Source organism: Podarcis filfolensis, assembly GCF_964270895.1.
Source record: "Podarcis filfolensis genome assembly, chromosome: 16".
NCBI lineage: Eukaryota > Metazoa > Chordata > Lepidosauria > Squamata > Lacertidae > Podarcis > Podarcis filfolensis.
Genome location: NC_139620.1, coordinates 25500153 through 25523060, shown reverse-complemented (window position 1 = coordinate 25523060; position 22908 = coordinate 25500153). Strand labels below are relative to the sequence as shown.

Here is a 22908-nt window from a genome sequence, read left to right as displayed (position 1 = left end):
AGCCCAATTGCCAGCTTTTGGTTGTTGGGAGCTGAATCTGAGCCAGAACACTGATGCTGTTTGAACTTTTTTTGTTAGTGCATAGCCATCCTATTTTACTTTTTTATTTTATAAACCTATAAGCATTTTATAAACATAACTTCCAGAGCGTGGCTCAGCCTTATCCCCCAACCTGGTACCCATCAGATACTTTGGATTTGACAACTCCCATCAACTGTTAGCGTTATGTGCCATGCTGACTGATGATCTGAAGGGCACCTGGTTGGGGAAGACTGGTATAAAAACAATATAGTCATCAAAATACAGTCGTACCTCGGAAGTCGAACACCTTGCGAGTCGAACGTTTTGGCTCCTGAATGCTGCAAACCCGGAAGTGAGTGTTCCAGTTTGCAAACGTTCTTTGGAACCTGAACATCCGACGTGGGTTCTGCGGGTTCCGATTGGCTGCAGGAAGCCGCGTCTTGGTTTCTGAACATTTTGGAAGTCAAACAGACTTCCAGAACAGATTCCGTTCGACTCCCAAGGTACGACTGTAATAAGAAGTGGTGGAAAGAGCAGGTCAAAAATACAGTGCTGAAACAAAAAATGGTTGGAAAAGTAGAAAGGTCTTTGTCTGGTATGCTGTGAGTGAGCCTCCCTCGAGAGATAGTTGCCCAGGCAGGGTGTCATAGGAACACAGGAGGAACATAGGAAGCTATCTTATACTGAGTTAGGTCATTGGTCCAGCTAGCTCAGTATTGTCTGCACTGACTGGCAGCGTCTTTCCAGGGTTTCAGGCAGACTATACCTGGAGATGCTGGGGATTGAACCTGGGACCTTCTGTGTGCAAGGCAGATGCTCTGTCACAGAGCTCTGGCCCACCATTAGTCATGCACCTCTATTCAGAAAGTGGGTTGGCTCCAGTAATGGGCCTCCGAAAACGACCTGAGTCCACCAGCAGGTTGTCCTTGTGGCACAAGTCCCAAGTGGTGTGTAGTGCTTTAAAGGCGATCTGCCAACACTCTGAATTCTGCTCGAAACCAGATGGTGAGCTCTGTCAACACTGGCATGGTGATGTGGTCCTAACAGCTGGTCCCAGTTAGCCGCCCAAAGCAGATGTGTTTTCAGGTACTCTCTTCTGTACAGTCTTCAAGGGCAGCCCCACAAACATTTTGCATATCTGTTTTCCTGTTATGGTCTCTTAATAGCTTGTTCCAGTGTGAAGGATTGGGGGGGGGGCACTTTAAATGGGCTCAGATGGGCTAATTCTAGCAAGTAACCATTTGCCTTTCTATACCCACCAGGGTATTTTGGGGGTGGGGGATAGACCCAAGCTTGTGAATGCTTGCTAACTGCTGCCTGGTGATTCTTAGCTGAATGCAGGAGAGCTAAGTGGGAACCTTCTAAGGGTTTTAAGGAAAAATCATAATTGTGCAGTTGGAAGGGACCCAATGCAGGAATCACACAACTGAAGGCAATTTTGTGAGGTTTGTGAAATCCCCACCATTGTCTGTCCAACCCCACTCACAGGCTATGGGGTGGGGTGCCTCCTTGGAAGTGAATACCGTTCAATCTGTGGAACTTCCTTCTGAGCAAGTTTTTTAAAAGTTCTTCAGGATTTAATGTGAAATGCATATTTTTTAAAAAAGAAAGATTCTAGCAGAGATTAGATACCACTGTCTATTCTTTTTCTCAGGAGCCCAATCTTTTTTAATTTACTTTTACAGGTGTGTTTACTTACCATGGTGTGATGCATTTGGATAACTATTCAGCCTCGTTGATCCAAATGGCATAGGGTAGTCTTAGAAATAGTCAGAAACATTAGGGTCAAGGTATTATGAGTACTCTTTCTGAGGGTGGGAGGCCATGGGAGGAAGGTTTGGTTAATGGAGTTACTACCTACTTTTGATGAAAAGAAAACTGGTAAACTGGAGGAGGATAGGAATCGCAAGTGAGGAGAGTTGCTGCTGCATTCATGTCCTGCTTGTGGGCTCCCCTTTGGGGCATCTGGTTGGCCACTGCAAGAACAGGATACTGAACTAGCTGGGCCATTGTCCTGATCCAGCTTCAGGGCTCTTTCTAACGTTCTTAACTGGGGGTGATGCCTTAACTTTCATGGAGGGAGAGACACATGGTGGGAGAGACCTCCTTGTTCCCTACAGGCCCTCTTGGGTGCTGAGATCAGCAGAGGGGGTCCTCTTGGTAGTTCCTCCGCACTCAGATGCTCGGGGTGATGGTGGTGGCTTGGGCCAGGGCCTTCTTGTGGTGGCCCCTAAGCTGTGAAACTCCTTCCCCACAGAGGTGCGTCTAGCACCTTCTGGGGAATGCTGAAAACAGACCTCTTCATCCTGGCTTTTGACACTTTGGGGTGCATGTTTTTAAGACCCACCTTACGTTTATTATCGTAAGCTGTCCAGAATTGTTTTTGAATATTGTGTTTCAATGCTGTAACCTGCCCTGGGGCCGCAGGGTGTGAAGGGCGGGAATTAATAATACTCAAATTGGCATGATCCAGGAGGAGTGGAACCACACCTTTGCCCGGGGGCTTGCTGTTTGCCCAACTGCTGCCCCATTTCAAGTAGCTGTAATCACAGAAAAGTAGAGTTGGAAGGGGTACCCAAAGTTGCAGGAATTATAGCGTAGTTGTCTGTGCAGGAGACGAATCTTCCCGAATGTGGGTTTGAGAGAGCCCACAGCCTTTTGCTTTCCTTCCTTTGCCCCTGCTACACATCCTGCTGAACTCCTTACAAAATTACTTCCTGGGGCAGGCGGCTCCGGCGTTTGGATGGCATTTGATACTTGGCAGCTGCTGTCGGCCTTCCCTCCTGGCCAGGAGAGCCAGCCAGCCAGCCGCTGTTGCACGTGATTTTGAGCCCTGTGTGGATCCTAAGCTCTCTTCTATGACGTTGCTTCCACAGAGCCCTCCCTTATGTGGCCATGGATGCTCTTTGATCAGTAGTTGGCAGTGAAGGGGGCACCTTCGTGTCCCAGCATAGATCAAAGGTACAGATATACAAATGTGTAGTTTCCCCCCTTCCTCTCACTCCCCCCACTCCCCTCTGTCTTCTGGCTCAAAGAATCACAAAACCAGCTTCACCCTTTTCGTCTCTGTTGCTCGCCTAGTCTTGCCCGAAGACTTTTGTAGATAGTTTTATCATTATCTGTATAGTTAGACTTAGATGTAGGAAAAACAATAATAATAATAATACATTTCAGCTGTTTATAGTGATTTTTTTTTCTTTTTTACCCTTTGCTTTCCCACTGTTGTTGTGTTTTAATTTTTTTGTACGTAGCTTTGAAGGTTGCAGAGTGTAGATGACCGCGGTAGCACATGTGTGTTAGCGACGCTCCATTTTCATATCCACCTCCAAATCATATGCTTAGCCAATGAATGTAGAACTTGAAAACAGGTTCTTTTTTGGGGCGTCGGGGAGAGAGAAGTGGCTGTGTGTGTATATCTCCCCTGCAGCAAACTGATTTCAGAATTTGCCTCTGCCAGCAGCAGCTTGGTAGTGAAAGGATTCTACGGGACTTTTCTGCACGGAGCTCTTTCTTGGCCTAAGTAATGTATGAATACATGGAACAGGTGGGTCAGGGTTTAGCGGAGAGCTGGAATCAGAAGCCCATCCCTTGCCCAAACTTCTGGTTCATGCTGATTTGGTGTCAGGATAGGGCCTGCTAAGGTGGCACAAAGGTATGTGCCCTCGTCCAGCGTCTGAGACCCAAGTATGTATTTATTTATTTCATGAAATTCATACACCTCTAGACTGTTTAAAAAAACCTCAAAGTGGTTTGCAAAGAGAGTAAAACAATAAAACTCAGTAAAAACAACTCTTTAAAACATTCAAAAGATAAAATTGGCAATTAAGAGAAAACAAGATTTAAACATACACCAGCATTCTACATGACTGGGTAGGCTTATCTATAAATAAAAATGTTTCTAGCAGTACTGTACAGTGAAGGTGCCTGCCTGATGTCAATTGGCAGGGAGTTCCACAGCGCTGGTGCTGCCACACTATAGTATTTATTTATTACAGATGCGGAATGGGTATTACATGGCACATGTAGCAGTGCCAGTTCCGTAAATCGAAGCAGTTGTGTGAGCATATTTGGGGTAATGACATCTCACAGATAAACTGGTCCCAAGTTGTTAAGGGCTTTATGTACTAACACCTTGAACTTGGCCTTGTAGCAAATGTGGCAGTCTACCACAGCCAATCAAGTGCAATGGAAACCCCACATGAAACCTTGAAGTTACATCACTCCACAATGCTTATTTTAATTTATTACCCATTCTTTGCTCTTAAGGTCCCAGGCACGTGCCAACAATTTAAAAGACAGCTTAAAAAACAGTTTTAAAAACTTATACCTGTAAAAAGAAATGCAATCACGAAAATAAGGTGGATCCTGAAAATATACATCTCAAGTCCAAAGACCAGGATAGAGGACCCCTCCGGACCAATGTTTATTTTTTAGTGGGTGTAATTCTGCAACATTCCATTGACACAATAACAGTGCATTAGAGGTGGATTTATGCAGGACTGATCACACATCGTTCTGCTTTATTAGCTGACCTGTGATGCTTCCCCCAGCTTTATTGCTGTCTGGCTGTGTGTGTGCTCTATAGTGGAACTGAACAACAACAAAAAAGCAACAACCCTAGAACATTCACAATATTAAAAAGTTGCATGATTTCAGCAGGAACTTGCAGGACATGCACTGATTGTAAAGGAAGCAGTACGACCTCCCTGGAACTTCTGCAGGTGCAAAGAGTATTGAAAGTGGATTGATGGCCTTTGGCTAAATAGTAAAGATTAGAGCACTGGAAGCAGAATTACTTAGAACCACCCTGATACCATTGTGAGCTCTGATCATAATGGATGCACAAGAAAAAAGGATGCCTGGAAGGACCCCTAGGCCAAGAAGCTAAAGGCTGGCTCAGTCGCAGTTTCTCCCCTTAAAATTGGAGGAACAAATTGGATAAATTGAGGCTCTGCCCAGTCCTTTATTTGGGGATGAGTCACTCCAAATCCTCCATCTCCTGTATAAGAGGAGAAATTTGAAGCAGTTTGCAATTGAAGCCAAATCTTTCAAATTTGCAGTATGCAAAGCACAACTTCCCTTGGAAACCAACACTTACCTGAATTTTGTGAAGCAGTTTTGCAACCAAAGAGCTTTTATAAAGAATGCATATATAGGGGAAAGTGTGCATAAAGATGAAGGAGTTAGTGAAAATAACATACAGAAATGCATTGCATTAGGGAAATCTTGCAAAAATGTGTACAATAGTCAAAACTGCATTATAAAGGTGTTTGTTAGAAGAAATGCACACTAAAATACTGATGAATTTAAAAGAAAGGAAGAAAGGAGCAAATTGCTGCAAAATGTGGAGAGCTGAAATGAAGATGAAGAAGAATAAGAGACTGAGGGAACCGAGATTGACAGATCCTTCCATCTCTATTTCCGTGTATAAGAAGTGTCAGTTCCTGGCAGTTCTTGCAGGAGAGCAATCCATTGCTTAGCCTGTAAACCTTGCTCAAACTCTGCTTCCTTCTGTTGGGGGGTGGGTGGGCAGATGGCTCAGAGGATGGTCCCAGGGCCTGCCTTTCAATTCTGCTGCTGAAGATGAGCAGGCCGGCCCTCTAAGCTGCTTGGCTAGGAGCTATAAGCAAGCTGCTCTGAGCTCCTTGAGGGAAAATCAGGGTAGAGCAATCAAACTAAATATATATAGTGGACTGTCCAGAGCTCCGGTGAGACCGATCAAAGCAGCAAACCCTGGGAGCCAGTTTCTGACAACGTCCTGTCATCTGCCTACAAAATCCACATGTGACTGGGGCTAAGAAGCGGGCATGCTGGAGAAATGTGCCAACTAATGAACGGCTTCAGATTACTCGAATAAGTGAGCCAAGTCACTGCAAGGGAATTTAAACACACACCTACACACACACACACAAACCTGCCTTGCTCTGCCCTGACCCCTCCAGTTCCTAAGCACATGTAAAACCCAGCATGTGCATCAGGAAAAAAAATTAGAGAAGTCTGTGGGTGGGTGTGGGGGAGAAGAATACAAATTCTATGCTAGTCAACAGAAACTTAACTGGAGGAAGAAGGACCACCAGCTTTCCTTCCAGGGAGCATCAAATTGCGCAGCTTATATGAGATGTCAGGAGTCTGGTATGGGGCTTAAGTACTTTGGAAGGTATGTAGGCATGCAGGACTTAAGGGTCCCCTGCAGCCATGAAAGGAAGTAGTCAAGTGCACCACCAGCTCCTGTGATTGGCCAGCAGTATGACCCACCTGGATTGGCTGGTCCAGGTATAAAGACTGTGAGAATCTTGGCTTTCCCCCCTCTTCACCTGGTTAACAGCACAGATCCAGCTGCAATCCAGCTGCCAACTGAAATCTGATTTGTTGGGCTGGATTTTGGTGTGTCTTTCTCTCTCCCACCCTTAATATGAGAGAGCACGGTTGACATGGTGAATTGCAGGCTGCTCAGCCATCCTAAAGCAGATGTTTCTCTTTTTGGCATTTTTAAGGGCACTCTCCCTGACAACCAGCTCACAAGGGAAAAGTCATTGGCCTTTGTTTTAAGGTCAGGTTTACAGAAGGGTATTTGCCTGCTTTCCCTTCTCCCTGGAAGAAAACGCCGCTCAGTTATCTCATAGAAGTATTGACAGATTTTGCTGAAACTCTGGAAAGGAGAGAAAATTCACAGAGGGTGATGCACCTTCCTTCTCGCCTCCAGTTTTGCTGGATTTTTAATAATCCCACTCAGCCACACACTCTGGAAACTGGAAAAGGACCGATTGGTTCTTGGCCAGCAGTGGTTTGCAATTTTACATCTATATCATAAATGCCTGCTTCTAGATGAGACCATTTCTAATGGCAGGGGAGCATTCACTTCTATAACTGAATATTCCCCCCAAACATAAATACTTTTTGCGCATAGAGAACTTTCAAGGGTTAGAACCCTTCTCCTTCTAGTTTTCTATAATATATTCCTAAGCTCATTGTCTCCAGATATTTTAGGCTAAAGCTCTCATGCTCCCTAACCATTGGCAGTGCGGGCTGGGGGCTGATGGGAGTTGTAGTCCAAAAAATCCAGAGAGCATCAGGATAGGGAAGGCTGTGTGTGTGTATATAGATATAAATTTATATATTGCTTGATTGTAAAACAACAGAAAACCTCAAAGCAGTTTACAAAAAGAATGAAACAATGAAATTATTTTAACTCAGTTAAAAACAACTATTTAAAACATTAACAAAATTAAAATCAACAATAAGCTAAAAAGCTGATTAAAGTACATGTCAACATTATTATGCATGTGCAAATAGGCTTCCCTAAACAAAAATATTCTTAGCAAACACTCAGAAGAATACAGCAAAGGTGCTTGCATGATATTAATAGGCAGGGAGTTAGAAAGTGGAGGTGTTGCCACAGTAAAATAGTAAGTTTTTACAAATGCAGAACAGGTATTACGTAGCACCTATAACTACCAGATCTGCAGATCGGAGCAGTTGAGTAGACGTATAGGGAGTAAGGTGAGCTCGCAGGTAAACTGGTTCTATATAGTGGGGAAACTTGTAGTCATCCAGATGTTTTTTGGAGCACAACTCCTGTCATCCCTGAATATTGGGCCATTGAGGCTGGGGTTGATGGGAACTGTAGTCCAAAAAACATCAGGAGGGCCACATGTTCCCTATCCCTGATCTGCACAAGCAGGCAAGCAAGTAAATGTCTTTCTCAGCTATGCTAAATCTATACATTAAATAGATTACATGTACCTCCGGAGGTATATCTATTTCACACATACAGTCTATACTAAGTCTGCAGTGGCACAGCTGAGGCAAAGTTTTCCTTCCTTGCCTGTTGTTTGTGAACACCTGTCCTCCAGGGATTAAGAGGTGGGGTCGCTCCCTCTGGGTGTTGTGTTGAGGCTGCAGCTATAACTAGGTGAGAGACTTGGTTGCAAGGAAATTATTGTTCACGCCTGCTGCTACTTACCTTGCCCCATGAGATACCTCCTCACATTGGAGAAGTGGCACATCCCTGCACCTAGATCCCTGCATGCTTCTGGGTCTGTTCGGCTCTCCTGCGATGCCTCCACCCCTCCAGGCTTGAACATGTAAACCTGCTGTCCTTCCATTGGACTACAGCTCCTATCAGCCTCAACATCGTATGGCCATTTTGGCTGGGGGTGATAGAAGCTGCATCTCAAAACAGCTGGAGGGGGCACCAGCTTGGGGATGACAGGTACATAAGAACATACGGATAACTGCTATATCAGGCCAATGGCTCGTCTGGTCCAGCATCACAGTGGCAAGCCAGATGCTCCATTGGGAAACCTGCAAACAGGAACTGAGCAACAAGAGCACTCTTCCTCTCCTTCGGTTTCTAGAAATTGGTATTCATAAGCATTTCAGCCTCCAGCTGTGGAGGCGTCATGACTAGTACAGTGGTACCTCAGGTTAAGTACTTAATTCATTCCGGAGGTCCGTTCTTAACCTGAAACTGTTCTTAACCTGAAGCACCACTTTAGCTAATGGGGCCTCCTGCTGCTGCCACGCCGCCGGAGCGTTTCTGTTCTCATCCTGAAGCAAAGTTCTTAACCCGAGGTACTATTTCTGGGTTAGCGGAGTCTGTAACCTGAAGCGAATGTAACCTGAAGCGTATGTAACCCGAGGTAACCACTGTAGCCATCAATAGCCCTCTCCACCATGAATTTGTCTAATCCTTTTTAAAAGCTATCTAGGTTGGTGGCCATAACTGCGGCATGAAGTTCCATAGCGGCATGAAGCTGTCCTGTTCTTCTACCTTGAATCTTAAACATTCAACTCCACTGGATGTAAATAATAAACAAAACACAGTAGCCGTGAAAGGAGGTTTCATCCTCCCCGCAAGATAAGTGATTCTGGCCTAGTTTTCTCTGTGAGAAATAAATCTTGCAGCTGGGGCTTTGCACCATGGCACACTCCTCCGTTTGGAAAGCCCCTCCGTGCAGAAAGCTACCCTAGTCCTTTCCCTGACATGCTACCTCAATGAGTGCAGTCTGGGTTTTCTGCAAAGGATCATTCCATCGTTTATGTCCCCTCTTGTTTTGAAGTGGCCCAGCTCGGATGCAGGTTTCATCCGCCTCAGTGGGCACTAGGCCTCTGCACTAGATTAGAGATCCCTCCCTCCCCCCCCCAACACGTTCTAAAAATAAAATGCAGTGCACTTCCTCTCCCCCCCACCTGACTCAGAGTTCCACCTCCAGATAGGATGTGAAGGTGGAACGGAAGTGAAGCTGAGGGGGCGTTCTGCTATTTATACCCTCTGTCTCTATAAGCGAAGGCCTCTCTTTCTGAATATGCTCTCTGCCTGCACTCCTCAGCGGCGCTTTCTTCCAGAAAAGCTTTTGGCTGGCTTGCGACGCCTACGGCAAGGAGTGGCGGGGTGGATTTTATTTGGGAGAGACGAGACACAGTTAGTAAACACCCTCCTGCCGCCGGCTCGTGGATGTTAAATCATCTAATAACTACACGGTGCTCTGTGGCTCAGCCTTCCCCCAAGCTGGTCCCTTCCAGCTGCTCTTGGACTACAACCCCAATCAGTCCCAGTCGCTGGTACCTCGGGTTAAGTATTTCATTCGTTCCGGAGGTCCATACTTAACCTGAAACTGTTCTTAACCTGAAGCACCACTTTAGCTAATGGGGCCTCCTGCTCCTGCTGCTCCTGCGTTGCCGGAGCACGATTTCTGTTCTCATCCTGAAGCAAAGTTCTTAACCTGAAGCACTATTTCTAGGTTAGCGGAGTCTGTAACCTGAAGCGTATGTAACCCGAGGTACCACTGTACTGCAAAACTGGTTCTTTGAAACTCTGGGAAGCTGCTGCTGCTGCCAGTCAGTGTGGACAGTATGGAGTTGGGTGGACTGACGGTCCACTTCAGTATAAGGCAACTTGGGGAGGGATGGAGCTCAGGGGTAGGGCATCTGCTGTGAATGCAGAAGGTTCAGTCCAAAGCAGGGTTGGGATAGACTCCTGCCTAAAGATCTGCTGCCGGCCGGTGTAGAAAGTATTGTGCTAGATGGGTCAACAGTTCCTAAGCTTCCTGTGTTTCTAAGCTGTGGTGCTGACCCGTAGTCTGGTGGAACGGACTTGTGACTGAGCTGAGAGCTTTGCACAGTGTGTGCGATGGCCGACAGGGCTTCCCTCGTAGGAGGCTATTGTGTGCCTGGAGGAGGAGGAGGAGGAGGGAACGAGTGGCCCTGGCTCTCCCTCAGGAGGCCCAAAAGGACCATCTCCTCCATGAGGAGGGTCTGTCCCCAGCAGGGATGCCTTTTGTGTGGCTGTTGAGAAGCGCTTTTTTTTTCCCTGGGAGAGAGAAAGAGAGAGCATTAGAGCTGGCGCTAATCTGATCCAGCAGCTCGGATTGGAGGGGCCAGGGTTGCCACAGCAACCAGGCCCCAAGAGAAGCCATCCCCAGCCAGCCTCTTTTGTTCCGGGGCGTTGGCAAAGCCAGCCACTGCGGCGGCGGCGGCGGCCTCCCTCCAGAGAAGAAAAGGGCTCTGGAGAATGGGGCCCAGGGGAGCAGCGGGGGGTCTCCCCCCCCCAGCAGAGGGATCTGCCCAAAGAGGCACCCAACGGGCAGCCGCTACAATAGCCGCCCGCCGGGGGCTGCCACTCACACTTAGCACTTGCCCGCCTGAACTTGGCGGCTCCGCCATAATCCCGCCTCTCCCCTGCCCTGGGTTTCCATGGACACCGGAGCCTATTGAGGACACACATTTTCCGCCTGTGAAATTGAATGCCCACCCGGTGTCAGGGAAGGCCTCCCTTGTCAATGGGGACGTGCTTGGAGAGCTCGGGGGGGGGGAGAGAGGGGGAGACCGGCTGGCTGGCCGTTCCCAGGGATGCTCCTGTCCACCATCTTCTTCCCTCCTGGCTTTTCATCCCAGGCTTCCTTGATGCAGTGGAGGAGAGGGCCATTGATGCCTGCTAGCTGTGATGGTTGTGCTCCACAGTCTGAGAGAGCAATGCTTCTGAATACCAGTTGCTGGAAGCCATGGGAAGGGAGAGTGCTCTTGTGCCTGGGTCCTGCTTGTGTGTTTTCCCCGTAATGGGCATCTGGTTGGCCCCAGTGAGAACAGGATGCTGGACTCGATGGGCCATTGGTCTGATCCAGTGGGGCTCTTCTTAGGTTTTGTGTTCTTATGCAACCTTGAAGCCTGCCTCCATTTCTCTGGGGCTTAGTGTGCTCACTGACCACTTTGTGGAAGATTTGGGGTTTTCTTAAAACTTGCCTTCCTGTGAATAAAAAAACGGAGAAGTGTATTTTTGTGGCGGTTCAATTCCTCGGGATCTGCACTAGAACACAGGGCCCTTTTCTAATCATTATCAAGAACTCCTAACAAATTTTATGTCCTTAATTCAGGGTCCTTTGGTTCTGCAGAGTCTTTCTCCTTTGGGGGTTGGAATTGTTCCTTCTCTGCTGTTTTATGTGGTCTTTCCAGCCTACAGATTATGTTTTTTAATACAGGAAGACAGTGGTTTTTTAGTTAGGTCCTAAGGAGGGTGCCTTTTTCAAAGACAGACTTTCCTTTCTACAGTGTTCTTGCCTCTCGTCTTGGGCTTGTTCTTTGAGGGTGTCATTTTGCTACCTGAGCAAAGAATAATTTTCATGAGTCCCCGGGAAATCAAAGAGGTAGACAAATAGGTGGTGGTGGTGGTGGTAAATAATAATAATATTAATAATAATACCACCATATGTGAAGGAGTACCCCTTCCTCCAGAACAGGACTGAGACCACAAAGGTGTTAGGTGACTAAATGTGCGCAGTGTTGTGTAGTGGTTAGAGTGTCTGGCTAGACCAGGGTTCATATCCTCCCACTCAGCTACGAAGTTCACTGGGTGACCCTGGGCCATCCACACGCTTTCTGCCTGACCTACCTCACAGGGTTGTTGTGAGGACAAAATATTGGGGACATGGAGGGAGAGCCTGGTATGCCACCTTGAACTCTTCTGGAGAGGGCCCCCCCTCCAGCCTTGGCAGAATCCCCCGGTGGCACTGGAACCAGGAGGGTTTTGCCCCTGTCCTCGGCGCACGTTAATGCCTGCTACCTCGGGGTTAATCAGGCCGGAACAGCAAGTGCCCTGTGCTCTATCCCTCTTCCAGACGCTTCTACTCGAGACGCCCGCTGGTAAAGTGGATAATCTCCTTTTCTCTCTTGCCCTGCTTTCTTTGCCCAGCGCACGTCAATCTTGAAACCCTTGCAACGTTGACTGCCAGGCTTGCCAATTGACAGCGGCCCTGACCCTGAACACAGAAAGCCCATTGTGAGCACCTTCTCCCTCTCTCCACCCCCCCACCTCCTTCATCCTGGCCTGCTGACGTTATGGAAGGGCAGTTTCTGTGTCCTCCTGTGACACAAGGTAGACAAGGAAGGGGAGCACGGTTAGCAATCCTAGCGAGACCCTCCTCAACTTCCTTAGCCTCCTCCCACAGGGATGGAGTCAGGCTTCTGGTCTCAGGCCAACTGAAGGGGCCAGCAACCCAGTTTTCAGGAACGGGCCCAAGGGTGCCAACTGTATAACTGCCACGCTCTGGTGCCTTGGTTCCTGATTCCAGGCTTTCGCCTCCATGAAAGACCTGCTCTTTTGCAGAATCATGCCACTTTTCAGAAGAAGCATGTGGACCATTTGGCCACCGAACACTCTGAAAGTAGGGCAAATATGGTGATTATTGCTGAGGGATAATTCATTAATAGTTACTTGCTTGAGTGGGTCAGTTTGGAAACAGAACTGGGCTATCCATTTCCAGATAACTTCAATTGGGCCTCCAGGTAGGGCTGGGAAATGTCCCTGACTTGAAACCTTGGAGAGCCACTGCTGGTCAGTGTAGACCAGGGGTAGCCAGCTGTGGTGGTCTCCAGATGTGGTTGTACTATAACTCCCATTAGTCCCAGCCAGCCTCGCCAGAACATCTGGAGGTCACCACATAGGCTACTCCTGGTGTAGACAACACTGGGCTAGATAGACCAATGGTCTGACTCTGTATAAGATAACTTCCAGCAGTAGAGCACTTGCTTTTCATGCAGAACGTCCTGGTTTCCATTCCCAGCATCTCCAGGTAAGGGCTAGGAGAGACCTGAAAACCTGCCATGCCACTGCTGGCCAGTGTAGAGAATATTGAGCTAGAATGGATGGATGACCTGACTCATTAAAGGGCAGCTTCCTATGTTTGTGCTTAAAATAAGGTCAATGGTTTCTACATAAATGTAGAGGGCTGCTTTGGCTTGCAGAAAGGATATCGGCTTTAATATATTTTTTTTTAAAAGAGAGATTTAAAAAACAAATGACAACCACCCAGTATGGCCCAGCAAGAACCTGTGAGTTTTCAGGAAATAAAGGGTATGTAAGGGTTACTTGCAAGTATCAGCCTGGGTGGGAGGGAATAAGCGGAAGTGGGGGGGGGGTTGGAAGAAGGAATTAGCCTTCTCAAGATCCTAACAGATTATAGTAAGCATCCTGGATTGGGGAGGGGTGGGAGGGATTAGGGTGGTGAGAGATGTGTGCTGTGAGGTTAATAATACATTTTTTTTTAAAAAAAAACAAACCTCACCCTCCCCTGTGCTGTACAGGGCCGTTTCAGGAAGAAAGACAAGGGGAATATGTATATTTTCCCTTTTCACACTCTGCAGAACCTTCCTGGCTGTGTAGATACCTGCCTTGAATGTGTGATAGAAATGGTTAGTAAAAAATGCAGGAAGCAAATGTCTTAGGGGTTTGGGGTGGCATTATTATTAATAATGAATGTATGAACAATCAGGGTACAAAATAAAAATAGAAGGGGAAAAAAGTTACAAATCAATTATTTGTTATTATTTATTGAATTTACTGTATATCCCACCCTTCCTTACACTCCAGAAACAATTGCAATTAAATCCATCTAAAAGCAGTTACAGTAGAGTAGATTTTATCTTTCCATTCAGTTTTTCAATTGATATTGTGTCCTTCCTTCCAAAGGAGCACAGGGTGGCAAAACACATGCATAATAATTTGTTTAAGCATTCTGAAAACAGTTAAAACATTCCAAAAAGCAGTTACGGTTAAGAACATCATTTTATCTGGTGATGTTAGGGTATCCATGAACAGTATCCTACATTCACAAAATGCCTGGGTAAACAAGGATGGTTTTAAATTCCTTCTGAAAGATGATAATGAAGGAGAAAGGGTCACCACACTGGGGAGGGCATTCCACAATTGGGGAGCCACCATCGAAAAGGCCCCGTGATGGGTCAGCGCCAACCAAGCAACCTTCAGTGGCGTCACCACCAGTAAGGCCTTGCCTGCTGCTGTAGGATCTGAGATGGTTGGTATTGGGGAATGCACTCTTTTAGGTCTTTATATGCTGATATTAACATCTTGAATTTAGCCCTGTAGCTCAGTGGCCACCTCTACAAATTCTAAATAATACAGTAAAACCATTTATAAACGGGTGCAATTAATATTCCATAAATGGCTGGATCGCATCTGGGAGAAAGCCTTATTCAACAGAAGTGTCTTCCATAGGCATCATTTGGGAATAATCCTCACACCTCACATTGATGTAGAGTCTGAGGGGGACAGTTACTTGTCTAAGTTAGTGGTGTGATCATGGACTGGACTACAACTGCCTGGACTACAACTGCCATCATCCTTGACCTTTGGTTGTTATGGCTGATGGGAGTTGGAATCCAACAACATCTGGAGGCCACCTCTGCTTGAGCTCTGAACTGGGGCCATCCTAACTCATAGCTCTGGTTTCTTTGTTACCCGACGAAAAGATCCTCTGCAGGCTGCTTACTACAGTGTCCTTGTGACAGCATAGATATGCTGGGCTTCCATCCTCTCCAGCCAAGTGGGGAACAACTTGCCTTCCTGGATTTTTAATCCGAATTGTGTTAGAATTCTCCTTGCCTCTTTGGAATGGCATTACGGATGAGCAGCTTACTAAGTGATTACATTTCCAAGTGGCATGTTAGCACTTGATAAACCATCATCCGTGTGTAACCGGAGTCTCTGGCCTGGAGGATTTTTCTGGATGCAGTCATAATGTTAGCAGTGTACACGCTCAGTGGCAGAGCATCTGCTTTGCATGCAGAAGGTCTCAAGTTTAATCTCTAGGTAGGGCCAGGAGAGACATCCCTGCCGAAAACCAGTGTTTGGAAACTCAAATATATATGCTAGGCGCCAAATGGCTTCTTAAACAGAATGTCCAGTTGCCATTTTAGGGGCAAGACTGCTCTAATGTCTTATTTTTCAGATGATGGACTGACTGTCATTGATTCTTGGTTAAACATCTGGCTCGTTCAGATGACAACCTTGAGCTAGGTTAAGAGCTTTGAAAACTTAAAGAAGAAGTCGCTTGATCCAGGACAGTCTACGTATATATTGGCCTATTCCAACCTCTTTTTCTTAATGGTGACTGCTCCTGCTCAGGCTGCACAGAAGAAGCATTTTGGTTCCAGAAACTCGTTCCAATTGTGCAGATAAAATATAATTGATAGAATTCTACAGGATGGGGTCTGAGGATGTGAAAACAGTCCAGATCCAATGATCTCCCAGGCATGCACCTCCAGATGGTGGAGATGTCAGGCATCATCCTGGTGCCCAGGCATCTTCACTTGGTTGCAAGTGGTCAGTAGCCAGGTGCAAAATGCGTCTGGCACCTGGCTAATTTCAAACACTGCCTGAACCCCTGGAGAACTGCTGCCAGTGTATGTAGTCAATACCGAACTAGACGGACAAATGGTCTGATTTCTGCCTAAACGAGCTTTCTAGGTTACTATGGTTTTATTTGTTTGTTTGTTGAATGATTGATGGCCATTTAGGGCAGTTCCACTTCTTTGGCATTTGGGTGACCAATGTCAATATCCAGAAGTGCCCAGCAAAGGGGCTGGTCTGCCTATGATTCGGGCAGGATGGGGGCGAAAGGCATGGGCAGCGCAGCCTGTCCCAGGACCTATCTCAACAAACCTGGGCGCTTGTGGTGGGAATCCTACAGGCGCCTCTCTCCCTTTAAAGAGACAGTGAAACAGCTTTGGTGCTTGGCTGCCCTTTCGTAGCACCCCAAACCTAGATACAGTGGTACCTCTGGTTGCGAACGGGATCTGTTCCGGAGGCCTGTTCGCAACATGAAAAGAGCGCAACCTGAAGTGCCGTATCTGCGCAGGTGCGCAGTGCGATTTGGTGCTTGTGCGCATGCGCAAGCGGTGAAACCTGGAAGTAACCTTTTCTGGTACTTCCGGGTCGCCGCGGGACGTAACCTGAAAGAACGTAATATGAAGCAAACGTAACATGAGGTATGACTGTACCTGGATCCAGCTGCCTTGCTTTGCCTGATGATAGGCAGAGAAGACCTAAGGCTTCGGGGGATTAAGTCTAGGAACCGGTTCCCTTCCGACCCCAAACTCAATTTCACTCCCTCCCCCCATCTTTGTCTCTTGCAGGTGGACGACGCAATGCTCATGTTTGACAAGACCACGAACAGGCACCGAGGTGAGGCCCTGTATTTTGAGGAGCCAGGCTTCGGGGTGTTTGATAGGAACCCCGGCACCACTTGCGACTGCCTCCGGCCTCCTGCCCTGCCCCACCCTGCTTGCAGCGCCTTCCCACCCCCTTCCCTCCAGCCTCTTCCTTCCAGATCCACTTTCCTTCGTCAGCCGTGTCCTTTTACCCGACGCGTCCCCTCTCAGCACAGAGGGCTTTTTGTCTGCCTGCTTCCTGTGCCGTGTAACTCTTTGCCGGCGGGGGCAGCCTCTTCCCCTTCCCCTCCCTGGTCACCTACGTGGCTCCATCTGTCTGTGTGTCTTACCTTGTCCTGAGTAATTTGAGCCCCCGGGGAAGCTGACACGAAAGCCAGGAGGCTGCCTCTCCTCCTTTGCCGCAGCACGGGGGGGTTGGGGCTGCGGCGGCGGCTGCTCCCACTCCTAGGTCACCTTTTCCCAGAGCCTCCCTTGGGGAGTTTGGTTACAGAGCAGGGAGCCTTCTGCAGGCTGCTGGCAGCAGACCACTCTCCTGCTTGGTGGTGGGTGGGTGTTGTGCCATTCAAGGCAAGGTTCACCCTCTGGGTTGAAGACGACTGATCTTACCCAGCGCCCCCAGCCCCTAGATGCCTGACTCCTTTGGGAATCAAGAATAGGTCATCCCTGCTTTCATCTTTCACATTTTGTTCCCAAACTGTTTTGGCCAACCAGCCTCTTGGCTCCATAAACTCATCTCCATTCCTTACCCTGCAAAGAGTGTTGTTCAGAATAACTGTTTGCACGACTCACTAAGGAATATAACAGCACAATGAAATTCAAAACGGAAACAGTTGACTGCACATTTATTCAAAAATCCAATAAAAACCATTTAGTTTAATGAATTCAGGAAAATGGGTGGACTTGAGCCAGTGATACTAAGTTTTCAAAGTCCGGTGGTCATTTACATCCCATGCCACCCTCTTTCCTGCTTGGCACTCCCCTGGGTAATCCACTGCCCCCTTTGGGAACCACTGGTCTAGGATGCTGCTTGCTTTCCCTGATGTGGGACTCCGCTACAAAATGATTTAAAATAATAAGAAGTATTTATTGGTGTTTTCACGCTGCCTCAGCAGAGAGATAAAGGGTAGCTGCTTGTTGTTTTAAACACACACACACACACACACACACACACACACACACACACACACTCTGCCTCATATTCACCCTACCTGAAGGGGTTGCCAACTTCCCAGTCACTTCCAGTGCCTGTGACTTTTTAAACACGTTACCATGCGATGTGGTGCCTCCCTCTTAGTGCTGTAAAGGCTTTTTTTGCCTGCTGGCTTCAGCAGATCAAACTGCTTATGGAGACCCAAGTGCAGACTTAAGCAGGTCCCCCATTGCCCCGCAGTTCCTCAGTCAAGTGACAACACTAAGCCTACCTGTAGAAATACTTTGGCTTTCTGCATGTGGCAAGGTTGAAAGCTATGTTTTGCACAGGAAGCAAATAAATTCCTTCTGCCCCCCCCCAACCTGCCTGCCTTGCATTCACACATGTGGTGAAATCTGGTGGGGTAGCTTTTGAAAACCTGGTGCCCTCCAGAGGCTTTAGAATACACCTCCCATCAGTTCCTGACAGCTGATGGGAGTTATAGCCCAAGTCCAAAGCAGTAGTAGTACTCCTGAATACCAGTCGCTGGAAACAGCAGGTGGTTGAGAGTTCTCTTGAGTCCTGCTAGAGAGCTTCCCCATTAAGGCATCTGGGTGGCCACCGTGAGAATTGGACTGGATGGGCTACTGGCCTGATACAGCAGGTTTCTTTGCATGTTGTGTTTGTGTCTTGACATTCTGACAGGACCTGAGCAGGGTAGGATCCTGGCCTGGCCTTCATTCTGCCATAGAATATGATTCTGCAGCATCTTGACCAGGCCATAACTGCTTTATTTCTCTTTCAGGTTTTGGATTTGTCACATTCGAAAGTGAAGACATTGTGGAGAAAGTCTGCGAGATCCACTTCCATGAGATCAACAACAAAATGGTTAGGAGGAGGAAGGTTGGGTTGTGGATTCTGCAATGTGTGTGTATATGAAGTGTTAGATGGGTCTCCCTTCCTATCGCACAGCACAGCCACCTGTCTATGATCTATGTGGCCAGTGATTCCTAGTGTTGTCAACTATACGTGCACTGGGAAAACTTGACTAGATTGGAGTTGCTGATTTTTTTATTTTATTTTATTCTGGCAGGACTTAACATGTCTTTAAAAGTTGCATGATGGGTGGCAATTCAACAGGTGCAGCCCCCACCACCCAAATATGGGGATGCAATGAAGGGGAACACTCTACCCATTGTGTTTCTCTCAGTTGCACCACTTTTGAAGAGCCACAGGAGCCTTGTAAGGAGGGAGGAGGAAGAGGAAGTGGCAATGGGGTTCCACATTTAGTAGGGGACGGGGTGGAAGTGAGCAGGAAGAATCCAAGCAGGAAATGCTGTGTGCAAAGAACTGTTGGATCCAAACTAGTTTAGGGCAAACTTTTTTTTAAGTTCTCGTGATGGTAAACCAGCCTTTTGTGGCTTAGAAAGGAGACATAAAAAGAAAATAATGGAGCCGTCTTTGCCCTTTAGATGTTTTGGACGGCAATTCAAATCGGCCGCAGCCAGCACAAAGTTGGGGAATGGTTTTGCGGGCATGGTTATGGAAGGGAGGGGGAATGCAGCAATTTTTACAGGGCTGGGCTTGAAGAAAGCTCTTCTGCTTGTAAATCTGACTCCGGGGTTGTGAAGTGAGGGGTTGCTCTGCAAGCTGACATATCCTACATGGTTAGGGGAGCTGTCAAACAAGCTGTCTCCTTTCTGTGTCCCATGCCAGGTGGAATGTAAAAAAGCTCAGCCAAAGGAAGTGATGTCCCCCACTGGCTCTGCAAGAGGGCGGTCCCGGGTGATGCCTTACGGAATGGACGCCTTCATGCTCGGGATTGGCATGTTGGGTAAGGACGGCAAAGGAGCTCTCTTCAACTGCCTGCGCCCCCTTACTCTTTCTCTCTGCCCTTATTGCTCTGCAGCAGACAGCCTGTGTTAAGACCTGTGCCGAGTTGTGTAAGGATCAGCTCTCTGATGTCAGAGGTCTTGTGATGGGGGTAATACATTTGGGCGGGCGGGCATTTGTCATCCTACACTGCCCTCTTCTGGCAGAATGGGCGTGCTGCAGATAATTCCAGTGCTAGAGCAGAGTTTCCCCATGAAGGAGGTACACCTTCCCCTACAGATTAAAATTTGACACACACATTGCTCTTGCACATGAAGAGCATTCCTTTTGCATGGTGCAAAAGTAAGAACTGCACACACTGCTTCCTGTTTAAAGGAGGTGAGGCGCCTCCAGAGCACTTAAATCATGCAGAGCTGCAGCACGGAGATTTGCTCTGCTTGAAGGTGTTTCGAACACAGCACAGGATCCTTTAATGACTGGACTAAGTAAATGTGTGCCTAAAGATTCTTTGTTCTTCTTATCTTAATTTTTCCACAAGTGCTGTTTTGCCATAATTTTGTTGTGACGACTTGTCAGAGAAGCAGTCTCTTAAGTTCTTCCAGTGTCTCATTATTGTGAGCCTGGCTGTTAATAGAGGACAACCTATTAAAGGTTTGAACTGTAAGTGAATATTGTCTCCCATAAAAAGATTGAGGCGAGCGAGATTCGGATATTTAGAAGATCCCTTCTGTTGCCTCTCATGAATGAGGGACTCCGGAGGGTGAATCTGGTGTGTGTGTGCCTTGCTGTGAAATAATCTAACTTTTCTCAACACTTTTGTCTCTGAGAACAGGTTACCCAGGTTTTCAGGCTGCCACCTACGCCAGCCGAAGTTACACGGGCATTGCGCCTGGCTACACTTACCAGTTCCCTGGTACGTCGCTCTCCCTTTTCTCAGTTGTTGTGCCTTTGTGCTAAGGGTGGGCTCCCCAGTGACCCCAAAATTCATCCCTACAATCCTGGCGGGTGGTGGAGGATGGATGACAGACCTCAGTCCCAGAGTCCTAATGCAGCCCATGAACTCTACCCTAGCCACACACCCTCTCCCTAGTCCTTGAACTCTGATTCATTCTCATCTGGATGGAGATGCAAGTGTGTGTAGGAACTCGCCTATGGCACAAAGATAAAATTCACACTTGTTGCTCCGCCCACTTTTGCCTCTGGCCCCGCCCACCAGAAACATGTGCCCCCCCCCCAAGGTTGCCCAGATGGGAATGTGGCCCTTGGGCTGAAAAGGGGATTCGCCACCACCTCTCTAAACTTTTGCCAATTGTCTCCACTCAAGAAGGAAGTGAGAGAAACCTCTGAGTTTTTAATAGGAGCAGGACGCTGATGTTGTGGTTCCCTCCTTGGTCCCCTTCTCCCTGGAAACTTGTTAGTCCTAGAAAGGGCAGCTTGCAAGCCTCTCTCTCTCTCTTAATCTGTTTTTCTAAGCCCCTCCTTCCCTCCCTGCTTCTGATCCTCAACACCCACCTCAAACCCCCTCCCAGAGTTGCCGCCTTCCTGAAAACCGGAACACAAAGCCCTCAACCCCACCATCTAAAAGCCGGATATTAATTGAGACTCTCAATCAAAAATCTAACGGGCTCCAAACCTAAAGGAATGAAAAATAATTTGTTACTTCAGTTTGGGGGGGGTGGGATCACAAGAAGCCTGCGAGGCAGGTCACTGCTGCTGTTTGCAAAGGGGGAAAATCCTTTGTTTAGGCGGTCATACTGAGCCAGGGCATCTGGTGCCGGTTTTGAAAGCAGTGGTGGGTCTTTTCTCACCTGCTCCCTACTCTATCAAGTCCAGGCAGCAACTCTGAGGATTGGCCTCACCCAGAATATTTGTGTTTTCTGCTGTTGCGCCTCTTCTCTCCGCTGCCCCTTCCGCTCTGTTTGCTGGATCCTCTCTTTCGGGGACGAAACTGACCACATATATCCTAAGTTGTCTTGCCTTTCGTTTTTAGAATTCCGGGTAGAGAGGACCCCCCTCCCGAGTGCCCCAGTCCTCCCTGAGCTGACAGGTCAGTCCCACTGATTTCCTAAACCTTGCAAAAAGCTGGAAGGGTGGGGTGGGGGCACAGAGTTTTGGGCGACTCCAGCCCAGTTACCGCCTTGCAGCTTGTTTTGGGGGGGCGGGTGGGTGGGAAGTTGATAATGACCCTTGTTTCCTTTTCCATCTGCGTGAAAATTCAGGCTTTTGCGTTGTTCTGCAACAGCTCCACGTTCAGGGAAATGCGTTTGTTGTTACATCCTTACTTGAAGGGCGCAGCCATTTAACACCACTGAGAAGGCACCCGCCCACACAACCCTTCTGCTCTTTCTCTCGGTGCTTTTTCACCAAGCCTCACTCTGCGAAGCATAAGAGAGACACCGCTGGTCAGAAGGAATGTTGCTGGTCTGCATGGACCAAAGAGAAAAGGGGTCGCCTTTTACCAAGTGTGGGGGCCTTCAGCCCTCCCTGTGTTGGTTGAGGACTCCGACTCCCATCAACCCCAGCAGCCAGCATGGCCAATGGGTAGAGCCAAAGGGAGCTGTAGGCCCAGAGTTTTCCCCTCCTCTGTCTTCTACCAAGGCAGCTTCATATGTTCGTGGGCAGTTTGGAAATCCCTGTTCTGCTCCGAATTCTGGTGCCTCCTCCTGGAACTGTGAACTACTTAGCTATGCTTCCTGCATTGCAGGGGGTTGGACTAGATGACCCTCGGGTCCCTTCCAGCTGATTCTGCTGCATTGTTCCTTACTCTTTGCCCCCCCCCCCCCGAGAAAATGGCCATGCCAATGCTGGAATGGCCCAGCACTGTTCCCCCCTATTTTTCTGGAGATGGAATGGGGTGGATTTTTTGGGGGGTGCTCCTTCCCTGCACCCACTGTTCACAAGGGAGCAGAGGGCATCTTCTCCCCACCCTCCTCTTCCTCCTCCTCCTCCTCCTCCTCCTCTCTGAGTCTAATGCCTCCCGCCGCTTCCTTCCCATGGCCCTTCCGCCCTTTGGCCTGGCCTCGCACTTGCATTTCAGGGCGCACCCCCTGCCCCCCGCTGGCATTTCCCCAAAGCTTTGTAGAAGCTGCCACGTGTGTCTCCTGCCCAGGCAGCGCTCTGCTGTTCCTCTCTCTTCCTGAGCTAATGGACTGACAGGCCCGTCTCATCCTCCGTAACATCCCCTCACTCGCCACACTTCCCTCTCTTTCTTCTGAGGTTTGGAGCTTCAGGGGTGGGGGAGACCTTAGCCTACTTCATGCCACAGCTTTCCAAGGTTATTTATTATAAGCACCCAAAGACCCTGCAGCATAGGCATTTGGATACCATAGGTAATAATAATACAGTCATACCTCTTGTTACATTCGCTTCAGGTTACGTCTTTTCAGGTTGTGTCCCACGGCGACCCAGAAGTACCGGAAAGGGTTACTTCCGGGTTTCACTGCTCGCGCATGCGCAGATGC

At 48.0% G+C, this 22908-nt stretch overlaps 1 protein-coding gene across 5 annotated transcripts in view; it reads left to right on the top strand.

Annotated features, from left to right (window-relative positions):
* The window catches only part of MSI1 (musashi RNA binding protein 1), a 55317-nt gene that overhangs the window by 28069 nt on the left and 4340 nt on the right, over positions 1–22908 (top strand). For 3 of the 5 annotated variants that reach the window (XM_083590472.1, XM_083590471.1, XM_083590473.1), the window contains exons 7-11: positions 16450–16498; positions 18420–18502; positions 19331–19448; positions 20280–20360; positions 21438–21494. In XM_083590472.1, the coding sequence (XP_083446598.1) occupies positions 16450–16498; positions 18420–18502; positions 19331–19448; positions 20280–20360; positions 21438–21494 (388 nt within the window). The remainder of the gene's footprint in view (positions 1–16449; positions 16499–18419; positions 18503–19330; positions 19449–20279; positions 20361–21437; positions 21495–22908) is intronic. The other 2 variants (XM_083590474.1, XM_083590475.1) reach the window with 1 other exon arrangement.